We start from the raw sequence: 17570 nt of genomic DNA on the forward strand, positions 1-17570 counted from the left end.
TTATTTTTAGCAGCTTTTGGTTTCCCAGCACCTCACTGTGACATTTTGTTGGATTTTCCCTTTATTACAAATGGTTTGTGTCTAGAAAAAAAACAGTCAGGATGTTGCTGCAGGAAAAACTCAATTAAATTCTAATAGGTGAATAAAAGAGACAAAAACGAGACTGAAAATGTGTGTGGAGAAAACTCTGTTCCGCCTCAGTTTCGACTTGTTTACGAGGAAACACTGTTTATGTTACGTCCATCTCTGACAATCCGTCTGTCAATCATCCTCTCTTGTCAGGTTGCTCCAACTCCTCCCCGCTGAGAACCTGCTTCTGCTGCGTCACGTCATGGCTGTGCTGCACTGTATCCAAGGCAACGCCCACGACAACCAGATGAACGCCTTCAACCTGTCCGTCTGCATTGCTCCCAGCATGCTTTGGGCCCCGGCACCCACAACCCCCGAGATGGAGGGGGAGGGTACCAAAAAGGTGAGAAAAAACACACAGACACTCAGATATCAACGACATGAGACCTTCTGGCTTTTGTAGCAGATTATAATACAATATATATATAATATAATAGAGATGAGGCAGATTTATTTAGCCTTCAGAAGGAGCATGCTAGTTGTTTCTAGTCTCTATGCTAAGCTAAGCTAAACTGCAGCAGGATTCATGTTTGTGTTGAACATTACAAACATGACTGTGGTTTCACTTTTCTCATCCAAGACGTGGCAAGAGAGCAAATCAGTGTCCGAGATGTCTCTCTGAATATGCTGAGCTTTTATACCAGTGTGTGTGTGTGTGTGTGTGTGTGTGTGTGTGTGTGTGTGTGGAACAGAGGCTTGCTGAGACAGTGTGTAAACTCTGAGGAATTTAACATTTCAGTGGAATAATTGAAGGCAAACTGCCTCAGCATGAGTGTATACGTGCCTCTTGTGATGTTTGACACAAATGCGACCAGACAGACCGACGTTGTCAGAAACTGCACACATACGGGATCACATGCAGACTTCATCTCTGTCAGCCCCGAAAACCACTCGTCAGCAGCCTTTAAGTTTTACCGGCAACGTTGACCTCCTAACAGGACTTGACCGACTAACACACAGTTGTAACACACACACGCACGCACACACTCACTCACACAGGCTCTGTCACGTTCACATGTCATCGCTCATGAGCTGAAATCAAAACAGTCTTACACTCGGTTGAGCCTGAAATCCCCGAGCTCAGAGCAAGACAGGACAGGAAGGAGGAGCGCTTCACAGTTTCACGCTGACTTACTCCTGAGCAAAATGAAAAATAATAATAATAATAGGCGCTTGAAAAATCAGCTGCTAGCTTCATAGAACCTGTTGAGTTTTTAGGGCAAAAGGAAACGTTCTTCCTCGCAGCCTACAATTCTGACCAGGCTTAAGTGACAGCCTCGGTTGCCACAGATGTTGTTCTGATACTTTAATATTGTGGACTGCACATTTGGGGGGAAATTTATAGGAGAGCAAAAGCCTCCTCAAGCTTGTGATGCTAGCCAATCCTATGATAAGTCTTAAACCAACCAGGGGTACCACAAACATTTAGACCTGTAAATGAATATAAAAATGGAGGATATGTCTCCACTTACTATTACTGTAAAAATTGAAGCCAAATACACCCTGTGTTGGTTTTGACATCTTGATATTTTGCAGTATTTCTACAACAGTCTGTGGTTTGAACAGAGCAAAATAAAAAGCTTCACTAGCGCTACGCTAGCTCAGCTAGCGTGACTTGCTCATATCTCAAAACTCTTGACACAGGAGCAGGTTTGTCGAGCCGCACTCTTGTAAATAGTGACCTTGCAAGACTTCCAGTCGTTGTTCAATCTTGTACTTTGCAGCTTAAATATCTGTAGACCTGTTTCCCAGGATTCTTAGGGAAGTTTTTTTCATGGAAGTGTTTGCAGAACTGTTGACCACAAATATTTAAGATGTCTCAAAATTCAAATTAATAGACAACTTCCAGAAACACGTCTAACTGTGGTTAAAGTAGTTACAGTATCGTATAACACTCATTATTACTTTGTTAATGTAAAGTCAACCTCGATAGTCAGGCTTCATTTCTCGCATGTTGGCCAGCAGGGCAAACCCCAACTGACTTCATTTCCCAGCAGCAGCTCGGGTGGAAGCCCCCTCGCCAATCACCCAATGAAACAGTCACTTTGACATGACAGAACAAATACAAAGATTTCTGACTTGTGGTCTTTTTAGAAAGTCACAGCTGAGTTAAATCCACAATCTCTGTGGGTGGCTGCCCAGCATATCTTTTCAGGTGTGTGTGTGTGTGTGTGTTTATCTGTGTGTATGTATGACGTGGCCGAGGTTCATTGAGAAAACATGCAAAGAATTTTCTACAGATCCCGAGGCCGAGTGTGTTTGAGTGGTGAATTGTGTTGCTGTAACGCCCCTCCTTTTCCATCCTCTCACACACACACACACACACACACACACACACACACACATTTCAGCACAAACGCCCCCAACACTCACAAATTCCCAAATATCCCTTTCCACAAATACCCTCGCGATGAGACTTTCTCCCTCACACACTGCTTGTGTGTGTGTGTGTGTGTGTGTGTGTGCACACAGCCTTTTCTGCAAGAAAAAAAATAACAAAAGGGAGATTTCGACATTTCCCTCCTTGCGGTCGGAGACGGGGGCCAACTTAAACCGGCGTGGGCCCCTGACCGCGTAATGGCTAGTTTCCAACTTTGTCATAAGACACGTGAGTGCTCAGCTTGACCAAACTCAGTCCAGCCTCTCTGTGCCGCTGCTTCTGCCGTGCAGTATATAATTTAGATATTTTTGGCTGAACATACTGTAGCTGTGTGGGAGTGTCTGAGGTAAATACAGCTTAAGTTTAAGACTTTAGACGGAGACATGTCGTCCAAAATGACTTTGTTTTTCTCTTTGGTTCGGTTCTTGAAATGTGGACCAAATGCTTGTTATCTCCAGTGTTTTTTCAACATTGTGTGGATCTATTGGTGGAAAAAACACAGCTGGCTTTATGTGTCCGCTGAGGACTCTTAAACTGACCCACTAACACACAGCTGCAGCATCCTTTAATACACACACACACACACACACATATTTGCAGATAGCCTACCCGCTCCATCCTGAAGCAGCAGAAAGTCAACTCTCTGCCTGCGCTCATACTGAAAACATTTGCATGAGTGACAGGTTGATCTTCTGCCTGCGCTCCGAATGGTTGAAGCAGAGTTTAAAATAACATCCTAAAGAGTGAAAGAAGAACAAGCTGTTCTGAATGGGCTGTTGATGGAGTGGTGAAAGTCACCTGGATGCCCACAGGCTCTTTGTAAGCGTGCTGTGCATCACGTAGCAGCTCTCTCCGAGCAGCGAGAGGAATGCTGGATGAGTGATGGGAGGAGGTGCAGGTGTAGAGAGAGTGGCAGGTGAGATAAGAGGAAAGACCAAAGAAAAATTGTTGAAGGAAGAGGAAAGAGAAAGGAAAGACGGAATTTTTACTGTTTAGTCTTTTGCTTTAGCTGCTGTTTTCATACCAGAGCGTCACCAGACATGTCCACATTTGTACGCCTACAACTGGATTTTTGGGTCACCGTTTGGTAAAATAGGCATCCCACATTCAGAGGGTACATCCTTAATAAAAACAGAAAAAAACATCATACTGTATGTCTCTTTAACTATAGAGTTTGATAGCCTGGTTAATAAAAAAAAAATTTAAAAAAATTGAGCATCGATTCCCCAAATCTGTGACGCTCCATTGGTGTGAAGTATTGAGTTTATTGCAATCATGTTTTTTGTTGTTGACAGAGACACACCCGTTTCTGTTGCCTGCAGCCTCTCGGTGTCACATGAAGCTCTGTTGTTCAGGTTTGAGATTGAGACGGATGAATGTGCTCTGATAACAGTCACACACACAGTCACAGAGCAGCAACAGTATCTCTATATCTGTAACCACAGACAGGTTGCTTCTCTTCGACATGGAAGTGAATCCCTGACGTGCATCTTGTGTTTTTGTCACCTCTGCCTGCAGACTTAGCAAACAGGAAGGTTTGTGCATCCACGTGTGCAGGTTGTGGATGTGCATACATTCTTCTCCACACTGAGTCATGTTGCTCATATGGATGCCATACAGATGCACGAGGAGACAACATCTGGTCCCACAAACAAACATGGAGGCCTTAGAGTGTGTTTGTCTGCGTTTCCACAGTGTCACAGCAGCAGGCCAACGCTGGGGAAAAAAACACATCTTGTCTCTAAACAAAACAGGAAGGTTTGAGTGGAAATTTTCCACAAGTTGCGGGAGGATGTGCCCCTGGTGTTTGTGTCCGAGGACGTCACACTGTATGTGTTTGGTAAATTGTGTCTGTTTAGTTTCAAAGGGCAGTGGGTGGTTTCAGCCAAGTAACGTGATTTGTTTGGTGGATGCATGCCAACTAGGCCGACAATTCCCGAAAATCACAGCCACGATGTCGGCATGTTTCAATACTTCGACAATGTTTATTCTTCAGGAAATCTCACTGTTTGTACTGAAGGTCATTTTTAACGTGTAATTCTCTTCCTGCCTTTTTAAGCTGCTGTATTTGCTACTAAATAAGATGATACCTTATCTTCCAAAAAATGTCAAGCTGTGATTTCTCCTTCAAAAACCCTGAGTGTCTTTTTAAAAAAGGATTTGAGCAAGCGATAATCAGATCCAACACATGAAGTCATACTTGATTAATAGGAAGTTATCCAGGGCAGCGAAGAAGACGTTTGATGTTTTCTCTATCAGTGTGGAATTCAAATACTCTTGTAGTTGGAAGTGCAAACAAACCAACACTTTAGTCAGAATGATGATGTGGGACACTGTTTTGGACAGCTGGTTGGAGCTGGTATCACAAAGGTATTTAGGTCATGGACCCACAAAATGAAAAAAGGCATACACTGCACTACTAGCAAAAACATTAGCTGTTGTTTTCATTGTTTCAGCACAGCATTACACACTTCTGATCAATGTCAACACCTTTACTAGACAGCATAAATGTTGTTTTTTTAGCCTCTGCAACCGCTCATAACCTTCTGGCTGGTTCTGGTCCAGTTAAACCTTTTCAACAACTGAGGTTCCAGTTTAAACCAGCACACATGTCTCGCTGTGTACCGATGGAAACGAATGATGAACAGCTGCAGAGAGAAATGGGAATAATCCTGCTGTAACCAGGTGGCGCTTGTCTCCTCGCAGGTGTGTGAGCTCGTGCACTTCCTCATCGAGAACTGCAGCGGCGTCCTCGGAGAAGACGTCACCTCACTGTTCAGGAGCTTCAGCCAGAAGAGCAGCAGCAGTGATCACGGATCAGGTACGAAATCTGGGAATGTTGGGGAAGAAGAAGAGCAGAGGACGTAAGCATGATATGAATGAAAGATGCATAGGTAGGACTGTTTTGGAAGATCGAATCCAAGTCTGTGGACTCAGTGGATTCCAGTTCTGATCCCTCACCACTGGAATGACATAAATGGTATTCATCCCACCATTTCTATCATTTTAAAATCCCAGCAGTCACATTTTTTTGGATCCGCTCTCTTGGATAAACGTGGGGATGACGATAAAGAAGCACATTACTGGAATCGTTGTTGTCCAAATGTCCCAGTTTCCCAGAAACGCAACAAAAAAGACACATTAAGGAGTCGTAATACTTAGCTACATTTTGAAACTTGATAATTTATCAAACTGACATTTTATACGAAAAGTCCTGAAAAGCATGAGAAAAACTGTGGGAACGTGAGGACTTACCTGAAAAGGAAAAAAAGAGCAGAAAAAAAAAAGCTTTTGATGAAATTCCTAATCCAAGTGCTTCTTCCTCGTCTGTAAAGAGCAAAAATGTCGGCACAGTTTACCCCACTGTGACCTTCAAATGCTCTTTATTATCCATTTAGCGCTGAAAAGAGGAGAGCTAAATAAGAAGCAGAGAGTTGTGGAGACTTCTGGAGGATTTCTTAAACATGGTCAGGGTCAAAGTGCGTCTCTGAACAGCAGCTCTTTACCTTCTTGTTTTTCTGAAAGTTATTAACAGAGGCTGCTTCAGTGTGTAGCTCAGCATGGGTGTAGTATAATGGTTTAGGCTCTCTCAGACCTGTTGATTGGGGTCAGGAGGTCGAACCCCGGAGTATTTTCCCCGCCTCCTGGGGTCACGGCGTTGAATCTCCTCATTCATAAATTACGCTTAATTTGTTCCTCGCTCTATAAACAACCACCAGGGGTTTAAAGAGCGCACAGCAGGACGACACTTTGTCCCCTGTTCTCCTTCGTCTACAGCAGAGGACTGTGGCGTCGTTCATTTAGCTGTGCAGGTACACAATTATTCTCTGGTTTCTCTCAGACTTCAGCTCTTAGCTTAATAAGCTCTGTAGAGAGGATTCTCCAAAGAGAGAGTGACAGATTAGGAGCACGCAGTAACCTTCTTATTGCTGCATTGTTTGGACTTTATTGGCAGGTTAGGTAAAGTCTAAAACTCCATTTTTTCTTCTTCCAGATGTTTCGTCCTTCCAGATGAACGACTCATCCTACGACAGTCTGGAGAACGAGCTGAACGACGACCCCGAGTCTCCGTACCAGGAGCAGCTTCCCCTCCGAGACAAAGACAAGCCGGACAGCCGAAGCCGTGACTCCGTGATCACCCTGAGCGACTGTGACCCTGATCCCGACCCCGACTCAGACCAGCTGCTTCAGCTCCCCCCGCTGTGCAGACCTCGGAGGTTCAGCCCTGCAGTCCGACAACCCCGCACGCGCCAAGTTAACGGCCAATCACAGGGTCCCAGGAGGCTGAGGAGGAGCTCCGAGCCTGCCTTAGCTGTTGCAAACACAACACTGTCAGGCGCAGCGATTGTCCATGTGGATGCCAACCACCTTCCTCTAAGGAAGGCGAGCTACGATGCTGCCATGGACGGGGAGGCGGATGAGGAGGAGGTGTTCCTGGAGCAGGGGCTCAGCGGGCTGCAGCTGAAGGAGGACGAAGAACAGAGACGCGAGAAGGGAGGAGTCAAAGTTCAGAATGGTGGACGGAGGAAGTCGAAGAATGCCCCGCCGCCTCCGTTACGCTTGGACGCCAGCTGTTCCAGCCTGTCCTCGCCAGCGACCTCGCCGACAGGCTCCTCCCTCAGCTCTTTGGACTCCGCCTTCTCTCAGTACTCTACGGACTACACCACCAATGGGGTGATTCCATTGAATGATCCTGTTCCGCTTTCTCCTCTCTTTCCTGGACGATCCCAAGTGTCACCCAGGGCCTCGCCTCCTCAGAGAGAAGTGGCTTCTCATTTGTCGCAGCCCAACCCGCCCGCTCGGATCAGTCAACAGCCCCAGAACTCTCATGGGCTCCATCCGAACACGTGGCTGAAGAAGGATCGTCGCCTGTCTCTGAGGCAGCCTGAAAATGGACACACAGAGGAGGACTTGCCTGCCGTTAACGGCAAAACTCAGCCAACCTGTAATGGCTTCCCCACAAGTGCGCAGGTCGCCATGACGACAAACCAACGCAGATCCAGCAGCCCTCCATCCTACCAGCAGGCTATGCTGCAGCTGCAGCGCACTCGCTCACCGTTCTACAGGGGGACTGAGAAACCTTTGACGGTCAAAGAGCTGAGGCAGCTCCACGATCAGACCCCCGCCATCAGACCGCCAAACGCCACCTCCTCTAACGCCGCAACACCACAAACAGTAACTGAGGTCACTCAGAGGCTGGCCAGGAATGACTCCCTGCAGCCCCCACAGGGGGTTTTCTATGGACAGAGTGCCTCCACCTTGGTCCTCCAGAGGCAAAAGTCCCATTCTCTGACTCAGACCCAGGAGGGTCAAAAAGGGAGGAGAACCCTTCCCCTCCCTCGCCGAGCATCCGAACCAGCCAAGGTCACAGTGAACTGTCACCCTTCTTCCAGCCTCACTCTGGACAGGCCTCGCACTGCTAAAAGTCAGACCCAAAATGGCGGTCTGGTAATGTCAGAGAAAGAGCCCAACCATGCAGAGTCAGGTTTTTGCCTGTCTCCGTCTGCCACACGGGCTGTGCAGGACTACTTTTCCTCCCAGGGCCAGGAGGATGCAGACGCCTGCTTGAGGAGGAGTCAGGAGGTGGCGCTGGCGATTGTGCAGGGGAAGAAGGAGTGGCAGAGCAGGAGGTGCAGCGACCCTCGAGTGGATGATTTTGAACAGCTTTTTTTTGCGGAAGAGTCATACGTGTAAATAACAACTTTGTACAGACAAGCTGTGTATAAGAGACTTTTAACTCTGAAATATGCATCAAATTGCCTTTGTTGTTGATGTGAGAACACTCCGCCAAATGCACCTTTCCCCGAAGTCAGTCCAAATCAGATAAAGTGTTTCAGTTCATTCCTATGGTACATCCAAGGTGTAAGACTTTAAAAGGTACAGAGGTACTTTTTTTTTTTTTTCCGATAAATCTACTTCTGAAAATATTTGTATTTGTCAAGGTGTCTTTGTTACGCCTTTAGAAAGTATCAGTGCATTTAAAAGCATAAAAAAATTAAGGAGGAGCTCTTCTCAAATTCAAAAGAATGGACAAAGCAGACTTATGTAGGTCAGTTTTTATCAGCAAGACCCCAAACTCATTTTAAATTTGACTTTATCAGGATGAAAATGAAGACTTTTTTGTACATTATTTTACGCATCCCAGTTCTTTTTCTGCAAATAGCAAAGCATCAAGGTCATAATCTCATCATTGTATTCGATTGGTGACACGAGCTGCTTTCTGTAGTTTTACAGTAAAGACAACAATATGGTCAAGATACTTCTCTGACGTCATACGAATACAATGAACACACTTCTCTGGAGTGCCAAAGGCGACAAGTTTGAGGACGGATGCCACCGCTGTACATACTTGTAACATCTTGGATTATTTTAACAGCATTTATATCTTTTGTGAACAATTATGTCTGTAAAGTGAAACCATTTTTTTTTTTTTTTGTCCTGAGCGAGTGAAGTTTGTATTTGGTGATACAACGGGGCTGGTATTTATTGAAATGAGCGGACTGGTTTCTAGACTGGCTGTGTGACCAGGAGAGGGGGGTGGGGGGGGGGGGGGACTGTCCCTGTATGTTTGTGTGAAAGAAAATCAAAGGTATGATGTGATCATTGACAGCCTGTCGTGAGAAAACGTGTGCCATTGAGGGAGAAATCTCTTTTACTCTTGCATTTATAGCACTTCATTAGTCTCACCGAGAAGCTAATTCAGTCTTTAAAGAAAGACGAGGACACAGCCTGTTGTGTGTTTGTGTGTTCAGCTCACTTGTATGAACTATTGGAAAAACAGTATTTGTAACTGTTCTGTGTTATTTCCTCACGTCGCCGTATTCACTCAGCGTTTTTTCCTCAAACAACTCGCTCAGTGTCAGAGGCTCGAGGGCTGTCAGAAAAAGAGGTCGTACCTCTTTGTGTTCCAGGTTGCAAATTTATTAAAATGTAGGTTACATATCAAATCATTATGATTGAAAAATTAAGAAATTGAGAGACAAAGGATTAATTTGAAAGATTTAATCAACAACACACAGGGTATAGTCACAATAGCATCTTAACGTGCTGTTAGCTAGCTACCATCAACACTGTGTTAGCTAGTCCGTGTCCCTGGCTAACGCAGCCAATCAAATAAAGTAGGAGGTTTTAAATGATGTTCTTCCTTCCTCGTCTGGGAGCGAAGCAGCAGCTTAAAGTTAGCTTGAGTGCCTCTGTCACACTGTGACGTTGCCTTACGAGCGGTCGAATGTTAACACTCACGAAAAGTGTTTTCATTGAAAATCAATAATGTTCAATCGGGAAGCTGTGAGATATATTAACAATTTCTCGTATGTGTTACGTTTATTTAAATTACAACCTGGAGCACAACAACATCTCAGCTTTTTAGCTTCCCACCCTGAGTGTGATGTCAGAGAAAAATGGCTGCTTTATGAAGAAGGTGAATTCTGATTTCTGTTTCAGTGCTGCTGCTAAAGCGAGCTGAACTCTTGGTGACACTTAACACTAAATAACCTTTTTTCAGTGTGCATCAATTTACTTAAAAGTAGATGTGACATTTATAAAGATAATATATTGTAAGCAAAATGAAACTTTTTCACACGTATTAGCACAGTGTTACGATGAAATGAACAGATTAAACACGCTGGAATAAGATCTTTGTGTTGTTAAGTGTCACCATTAAAAATGTCTCTAAAGTACTTTGTCCTGTATTATAAATATTATAAATGTTATCTCGATTACAGATAATGAATCTGTATTCAACTTGTAAAGTTCTGCATATTTATGATACAGAAATATCTAATTATATATAAATATATTATCGTTACTTTGGTATGTTGTGTGACAAATTCAAATGTGTATTTTTGTACATGCCAATTCTGCTGCTGCTGTCTCTATAGAAAGTATATTTGCTACGAAACGCAACATCTGTATATTGTGTACATCTGATGTCCAATGCTCACGAGAAACAAAACTCTCATTGATTTTAATAAATGTTGCTCTTGTGAAAGTAAAGTGCAAATCACTCTAAATTTTTTTTTTTTGCACGTCTACTCAGATATTTCTGCAGAGTGGGATCTTAACAGCTGATGTGACTTTCTCTTCTTCATGTGCTCAATTTTTCATTAAAAACCTGGTAACCAACAACAAACAAACACATTGTCCCAAAAGTGTAAAATTACAAATATATCAGCAAGGGACAATATCATTGCTTCAGGTTCTTTATTTTGCTGAAACATTTCTTACAACAGTATTTAAAAATTAATGTTTCCCATTTTTTTGGCACAGCTCTGGAGAAATGACGTCCTGTAGTTGACATCTGAACTATGATTGGCTATTTGTCTTATCAGAGGCGGGACTTGAGTGAAAATTATGCTTTGGATGCGTATTTGTTGCAACAGGCTTCTAGTAGCCTTTTTGCAATTCTTTGTTCCACGTTTAATTTTGTTAGTCCATAAAGTTGTGACTTTTAACAATCTTTGGCTGTTTTCAAAACCGCCTACTAGAATAGAATAGAATAGAATGCCTTTATTGTCATTATAGAAATTGTACAACGAGATTACTTGGCTTCACCTTAAAGTGCACAGCTAAGAACAAAAAAACAAGCGTATGGGTCAAAAGAAAAAAGAGTGACCCTAGTTAATGGTGGGATATGTGTGGTAGGACTCCTTACAGTTTGCAGCATACTAAATTTAAATGGATAATGGATAATCATAATTTGGCCTTTTTTGGGTTTAAGAAAACCCAAAATGTAATAACTGGCGATGATGTAAGAAAATGCTGAGCCCAAAACAGAGAAACTTTTTGCCCAAACTGTAACAAGAAACAAAGAAAAACATTGTTAGTAGAAAAATATTTTTATCAGCATTTTGTTTCATTATCAACCAGTTATTACATTTTAGGTTTTGTTTTCGTTTGTTTTTATAACATTTCGGGTAGTTTATACATCATGGACTCTAACATGGCCCATTCATCATGCAGTATGGGAACAAATCTAAGATCTGACCGTTTAAACTCCTTATAGCATGATCATGGAGTCTGTAGATTGAGTCCACTGGGTTATAAAGTCTGCAGGTTAAAAACAACTGGCAAGTCAGAGCGAGAGACCTAAAACAGTCAATTTACAGCTTGGACAGCTTAACAACTTACAGTAACTCACTTATATCCTCTGTGAAGTCAAAGGGGACTGAAGAGTGGGGGTAACTTTTCCCCTGATTGATTGAACACACTTTGTAAAAATACAGGTCATCAAATACTTCAGGTTTGAAAAGTTCTGTTATCCCAGTTTTTGAGATTTCAACATTTGTTTGGTTCTTTAACTTGTAAGATATCGATTAAAAAAAGACCAAAAGTGTCTGTGTTCGAACAGTGGGTGGATGTACATGCTGTTGGTGAGGCTGAAAGAGTCGTAAGATTACATAAGTCTCAGAGTTTATGAGATAGGGCTTCTTGGTTCCCCACTGACTGCGGTCTGAAGCAACCGGGAAAGTTTGTTTAAGACTTTTGATTTATGAGGGCAAATCTGATATGGGAATTTACCGCCTGGAAAATTGGAAAGCAAAATTTACAAACACAAGAATCAACTGCGGCTTTGAAACAGTTTTTCTAACCTTAATTTATAAGCTCCTTCTGAAAGCCATTAACGCACAATACAAAGAAAATACCGAACATCAGCAGTCAGGTCGGCCCTTTTGTATATTCTAGGAAAACCAACTAAATTATGGACTAAATCATCAAAAGACTTTGTACACTTACTGTGGACATATTTTCCAGCAGTACACCATGTGAAGATTTAAATGTTGTTTATTGACGATGTGGCTCCGCCGGTCTGATGCTCCTCAGGTTGCTTTGGCTCTTTAGGTGACGTAAACCAAACTCAGCTTTGTTACATAATCAGATTGAGATCCAGTCGAATGCTAAAGTTTCCTTAAAAGACCGTCTTTTGGCGTTCGGGCTCCACGGACATATTAAACAGATAACGAGAGTGTGCGTGTCAGAGCAGCTTTTATTTTCCTATAACTTTTCTTGACTGTGTTTTTACAGAGATGTTAAATATCTCTCTCTTCCTAGAAAAGAAACCCAAACACCTCCTGGTTCCCTGAGGTTACATAGACCTGTGAATGACGCAAAGCAGTGATTTAATGTTCCTCTTTGCAGTCTACAATCAAACATCTGCTCTGCGGTTGCCTAAGGATGGATTTTCCTTTGCTAACATGGCGGACACCTGTCGGGATCTTCTCCTGGTGTCAACCTTTATAAACAGCAGTTAGGGCTATATGTTGCTCCTGTGCTGTTTGTCCCTTCTCCTCTTCCGTAGTCTCCAGCTGTGTCCAGGGTTGTGTCTGAAATCACACGCTCATTCCCTGCTCCATACTCACTATGGAGCGAGTTATATTTAACTCTATTCAGAGCGGCAGTGGCGTCATTAGCCCACCTCATGTTATTGACTCTGACAATGGCTCAGGAAATAATACACAACTTCACATTGCATCTAAACCATTGCACAACTTCACATTTAAAAGGCATATTACCCGACATGAATAGACCTAGACCACCAGGGGAACTGGCACCTTGTTTCTCTCTCTCCTTCTTTCTCTCCCTCTCTCTACTTTCATATCAAAGTAGAGATATGAAATCGTATCCTATCCTCCTCCCTGCATCTTGTCCCATCTCCCTTTATCCCATTTTCAAGCCCAGCACAGTTTAGCAAACTGCTATTCGGTCTGTTGAAGATTTCTGCCCGTTAAAAGAAGTTTTTTTTTCTTGCCACGCTGTGATTAAACTGGGTCCTTGTAATATACCAATAATAAGGTCTGTCACCTGCTTTTTGTAAACATAATGACGAGCATGCTCTCTTGTAAAGTGTCTTGAGATAACACTTGTTATGAATTGACGCGATACAAATAAAGATTGATTGATTGAGATTGAATACATCAACAGTCATGATGCATGTTTCTCTGCTCTAAGGAGGTGATGTGACAGGAGTCAAAGAGTTTACAGTCAGATACAGCCAGCTGTTAAACGTGAGTGAATCAGCCGTCGGAAGATACGAGCAGAGATTCTTTAAAAGGACTAAACTGAACCAGAAATGTCAGGGCATCTTTTGAAGCCTATTGCGATGCTGCTGGACTGAACTCTGATTGTCCTCTGTGACCTTGAAGATGATGTTAGCAGGGAGGAGAGCTGGTGGTATTTAGGTCTCCACGTACCTGTCCGGTGATTTACCTACAGGACACACAGCTCAAGGGAAAAATGCTCAAGTCGTTTTGGTGGGGCTTTGGTGTTGACCTGTTGGTTATGTGTTTTCTATGGATGGATTTATGATGCTATGAGTCAGTGGGGTAATAAAGAGTGAGGGGGTTATTATCCCAGAACAGACTTCATGGTCCATCTTCAATTTTAAGAATCCTCTATTAAAGCAGACAGCTTTGGGTGTCTTTAAACCACTTTCCTCTGTTATTATCCTCTACTTTCTATTTTTCCCCACAATAAGAGACTGACTTCAAAATACTTTGTCGTTTTTGTTCATAGACGTATATCTAAGGGGTTAGGGTCAGCTTATCCTGCTGTCTAATGATTATTGATGAAATGAAATTTACATAACTTTTCATAACTTATTTATGGTAATGAGCAGTAAATCATAGGTTTACAGTTGCAGGAGTTGCAGGAGAGTCAAGGACAATTCCCAAGTTCCCATATGCTGGGATTTCACTTCACGCCTGAAGGGACTTGGGTTGGGCTGCCCGGTTCATTTTGCAGTGCGGACCAAATCTGGAATCTAGTCTGGTAGCTGGAGATGTGCCAGTTAACTTCCTGAGCTCTGCCAATGTGCCTTTGCCCCCCCCCCCCCCCCCCCATTTCCCTCCATTAGTGCATGGATCCTGTTTGTGCCGGTGTGTGTATTTCAGCCATGTGTACGTAACGTTTTCAATAACCGAGTGTACAATTGAATTTCCCACCACAGGTTTTATCACAAATATCTGCAGTCGTGACTCAGGAAATCACGACTTCTCTAAAAGCCAATCTTTACAGCTGAGTTCTTTAGTTTCTTAGTCTTCCTGCCTTCCAGCTGTTTGTGGGCCTTCTTTGTTTTCACGCCTCTTGTGGGTTCCACGTCAGAGCCAGTCTGGTTACATGGGTCTTCAGTTTCCGATCCAACCGTACTTCCTTTTCCTCATCGGGGTGTTTGAGTTCTCTTGGATTGTGATCTTTGCAGATCTTGATTTCTGGTGTTTGGCTGGTGTGTCGTTGGTTTTGCTGGTGCAGGATTTTTGTTCTTCTCCATTGTTATCTCTAAACAGTAGAGCACCTATGATGCGAATGCAGAGTTTGGTGTTTGGCTTTATACGTTGGGATTCTAGACGGGCTTCTTCCCAGTTCCCCGTCCTGCATCTGTCCCTAAAGACAACAAGCAGAAAAGGCCAAAACAGCACATACTTCTAGAGCAATCCGTTACAAATAACCAATGATTGCTACTCCAATGATTTAATACCCTCCAAAAACAGCACCAACGACACAAACAAAGTAGAAGAGTGACATTTAGTGACTGAATTTGCAAAAGTTGGTTGGTTAAAATTCAGCCTCTGTGCAGATGTTTCCAACTGGGGTAAAATTAGATTTATAAATATGAGGCCCCATCAGGATTTGGTTACCACTGAAGCAGCATTTATCGGAGGAGCTGAAGTTTTTCGCTCCTTGATGTTGCATTTAGGAATTTAGAAAGGCATCTTCCTACATACACAAGAACCAAACTTTGTTCAAACTCCTTTCAAATCCTGCCGACTTCGCAGGTGCAGTTCACACTTTCACACCGTCAGTTTCCCTCATAGCAACATGAATGTTTTCTTTTGTCGTCAGGATGATAAGAGAAACTCAGGGCAGCTTGGCTCCTCACTGAGATTCCTCCATCATCTCGTAGCTCTCGCTCAATGAGGTCATGCCTGATACCATCTCTCCCATTTGTAAATTTCAGTCAAAACAGCAATTAGCTGTATTTTTTTCTCCCAGTTGACCCACTCTGCAAAGCATGCAACTCCCTGCAGAGGAACCCCTGGTGATATTCCCACATATTGTTTTTCTGACACACTTCCTGCAGCTTAGTGTTGCAGTGAAAAGCAGACATGAGTAAACCCCCTCTTAAAGCCCCACAGGATCCTTCCATCTGATGTTGATTAAGTTTCTATTTGCAAAAAAATATCAGAAAATAATGGGCCTGACAGAGGAGCAACTCTGTGCCAACATCCATATTATTTTACAGTCCTATCCCATGTGAGGGAAGTAGCTGTTGTAAAAGAACCGAGCACATTACAACATCACTTCTCCCACGCTGGAAGCCACAATATTTATGTGTGATGGTTTACGGGGACCCTCTAAAGGTACACAGTCATTTGAAGAAAAACATGTCAGTTTTTTTGTTTGACAGTTTTACATCTGAATACCGCAAATTGCAGGCGGAGCAGCTTAGGAGAATTTAAGACCTCCAACAAAGTTCAGTTACATAACAGGAGAAAAGATTTATGTGCTGGAGCTGAGGACAGACGAATATGCAACAAACAGAGATGAAGACACCTGTGAGAGAGAAAGTGAAGGAGACAGACCCTGTGGGTGAGTAGAGTGAAAATGACTTCATGTTAAATGGATACTTCACCCATTTATATGAAGCTGTGTATCATTAGAAATGCGGTAGTAGTGTTGAATGGTCGTGAATCCAGCCCTCATTTTGCCCTGAGATGAGAAAAATATGTTTTTCTTTGCCTGGAAGTTTTCTTCATGTGATGCAATATGACGCTTTTTGCATCACATGAAGAAAACTTTCAAGCAAAGAAAAACACATTTTTCTCGTCTCTACTACCATGCTTCTAATGATACACAGCTTCATGCAAATGGGTGAAGTATATTCCTTTAAGATGTATGTGAACTGTTAAGTATTGAGATCTACTTTCAAAATCCTTCAAATGCTGCATATCGGTGGTCAGGTATCACCAAGTGTGCTGTTCAAATATCATAATTTGCCCCCCTGAAAATGGACTTGTTTCTTCTCCTCCTAAACAGTAGCACCCATAGCATTACTTTTGCTGCCACTAGCACCTACTCTACCGACTCTAGCTCTATATTGTCTGTGCTGTAGATGTGAATGTGAGTGTAGCTGGTTGTCTGCATATCAGCTCTGGGATTGACTGGCGGCCAGTCCAGGTTGTACCACGCCTCTCACCTGGTGACAGCTGGGATCGGCTTAAGCCTCCTGTCGACCCTGAACAGGGAAGCAGTAGATAACAGATGGATGGAGATGCATTCTGATAGCACAGTTTGTTTAAATATCTTCTTTTTGGCCCGTTCGATCCAAAACAAACATTTTTGATTCAAGCTGAACTTTAGATTTTTGATCCATTTTACCTTGAGCCAATACTGTGCAGGTTTTGTATTCCATATTGAAAAATAGATTAGTGTAGCACAACTTGTCTTGCATATGTGTGAATGTCTATGTGCATGAAATTATGTATTGTGGATGATGCCCATGCACATGAACGTGTGTGTGTGTGTTTTTTTTTTACACTGAATACATAATTGTGTTTGAACGTCACTCTGTATTTACACTGACAAAAAACACAAGGCAGCTCGATCTGGCAAAAAATGTGCAATCACAGATGTGTCGTTACTCGGTGGTTTTGAGGGTGTTGGTGTGATGTAAAAAAAAATGACGTCAGTGCATAACTTCCAAAGTGACTTGTCTGAATGTGACTGGATAATTTTAGAATCAACATCTGCTGATTAGCTGACGGGTTTCATGACTTCACAGTTCTGACTGAACTAATGCCACGCTTCATTTAGACGTAGTCCAGAAACCAGAGGCCGCACGCTATTAATGCAAATTCAAATTAGAGAATGGTCGCCCATGACTGGGTAATTAGAAGGAAAGCATTTAAACGTTTAAAAGTCTGCAAAACTGAAGCTGAACAAATACTGCACCATCTCCAGAGCAGCTTTAGTTCTTATTTCATGCAGTCATGCAACATGTAGCTGAAAGCTAAATTTGAAGTTTCAGGCAAAAAGAATTAAAATCACAAACATTTGATTTTTTTTT

General features: G+C 42.8%; 1 protein-coding gene across 2 annotated transcripts in view; it reads left to right on the forward strand.

Moving 5' to 3' along the window:
* Positions 1-10504, forward strand: part of arhgap20 (Rho GTPase activating protein 20) — a 58270-nt gene extending 47766 nt beyond the window's left edge. For both annotated transcript variants that reach the window (XM_079358136.1, XM_079358137.1), the window contains exons 13-15: positions 283-472; positions 5216-5330; positions 6504-10504. In XM_079358136.1, the coding sequence (XP_079214262.1) occupies positions 283-472; positions 5216-5330; positions 6504-8203 (2005 nt within the window). In that variant the 3' untranslated portion in view covers positions 8204-10504. The remainder of the gene's footprint in view (positions 1-282; positions 473-5215; positions 5331-6503) is intronic.
* Positions 10505-17570: the final 7066 nt, after the last annotated feature.

This window comes from Symphodus melops, assembly GCF_947650265.1.
Source record: "Symphodus melops genome assembly, chromosome: 12".
Taxonomy (NCBI): domain Eukaryota; kingdom Metazoa; phylum Chordata; class Actinopteri; order Labriformes; family Labridae; genus Symphodus; species Symphodus melops.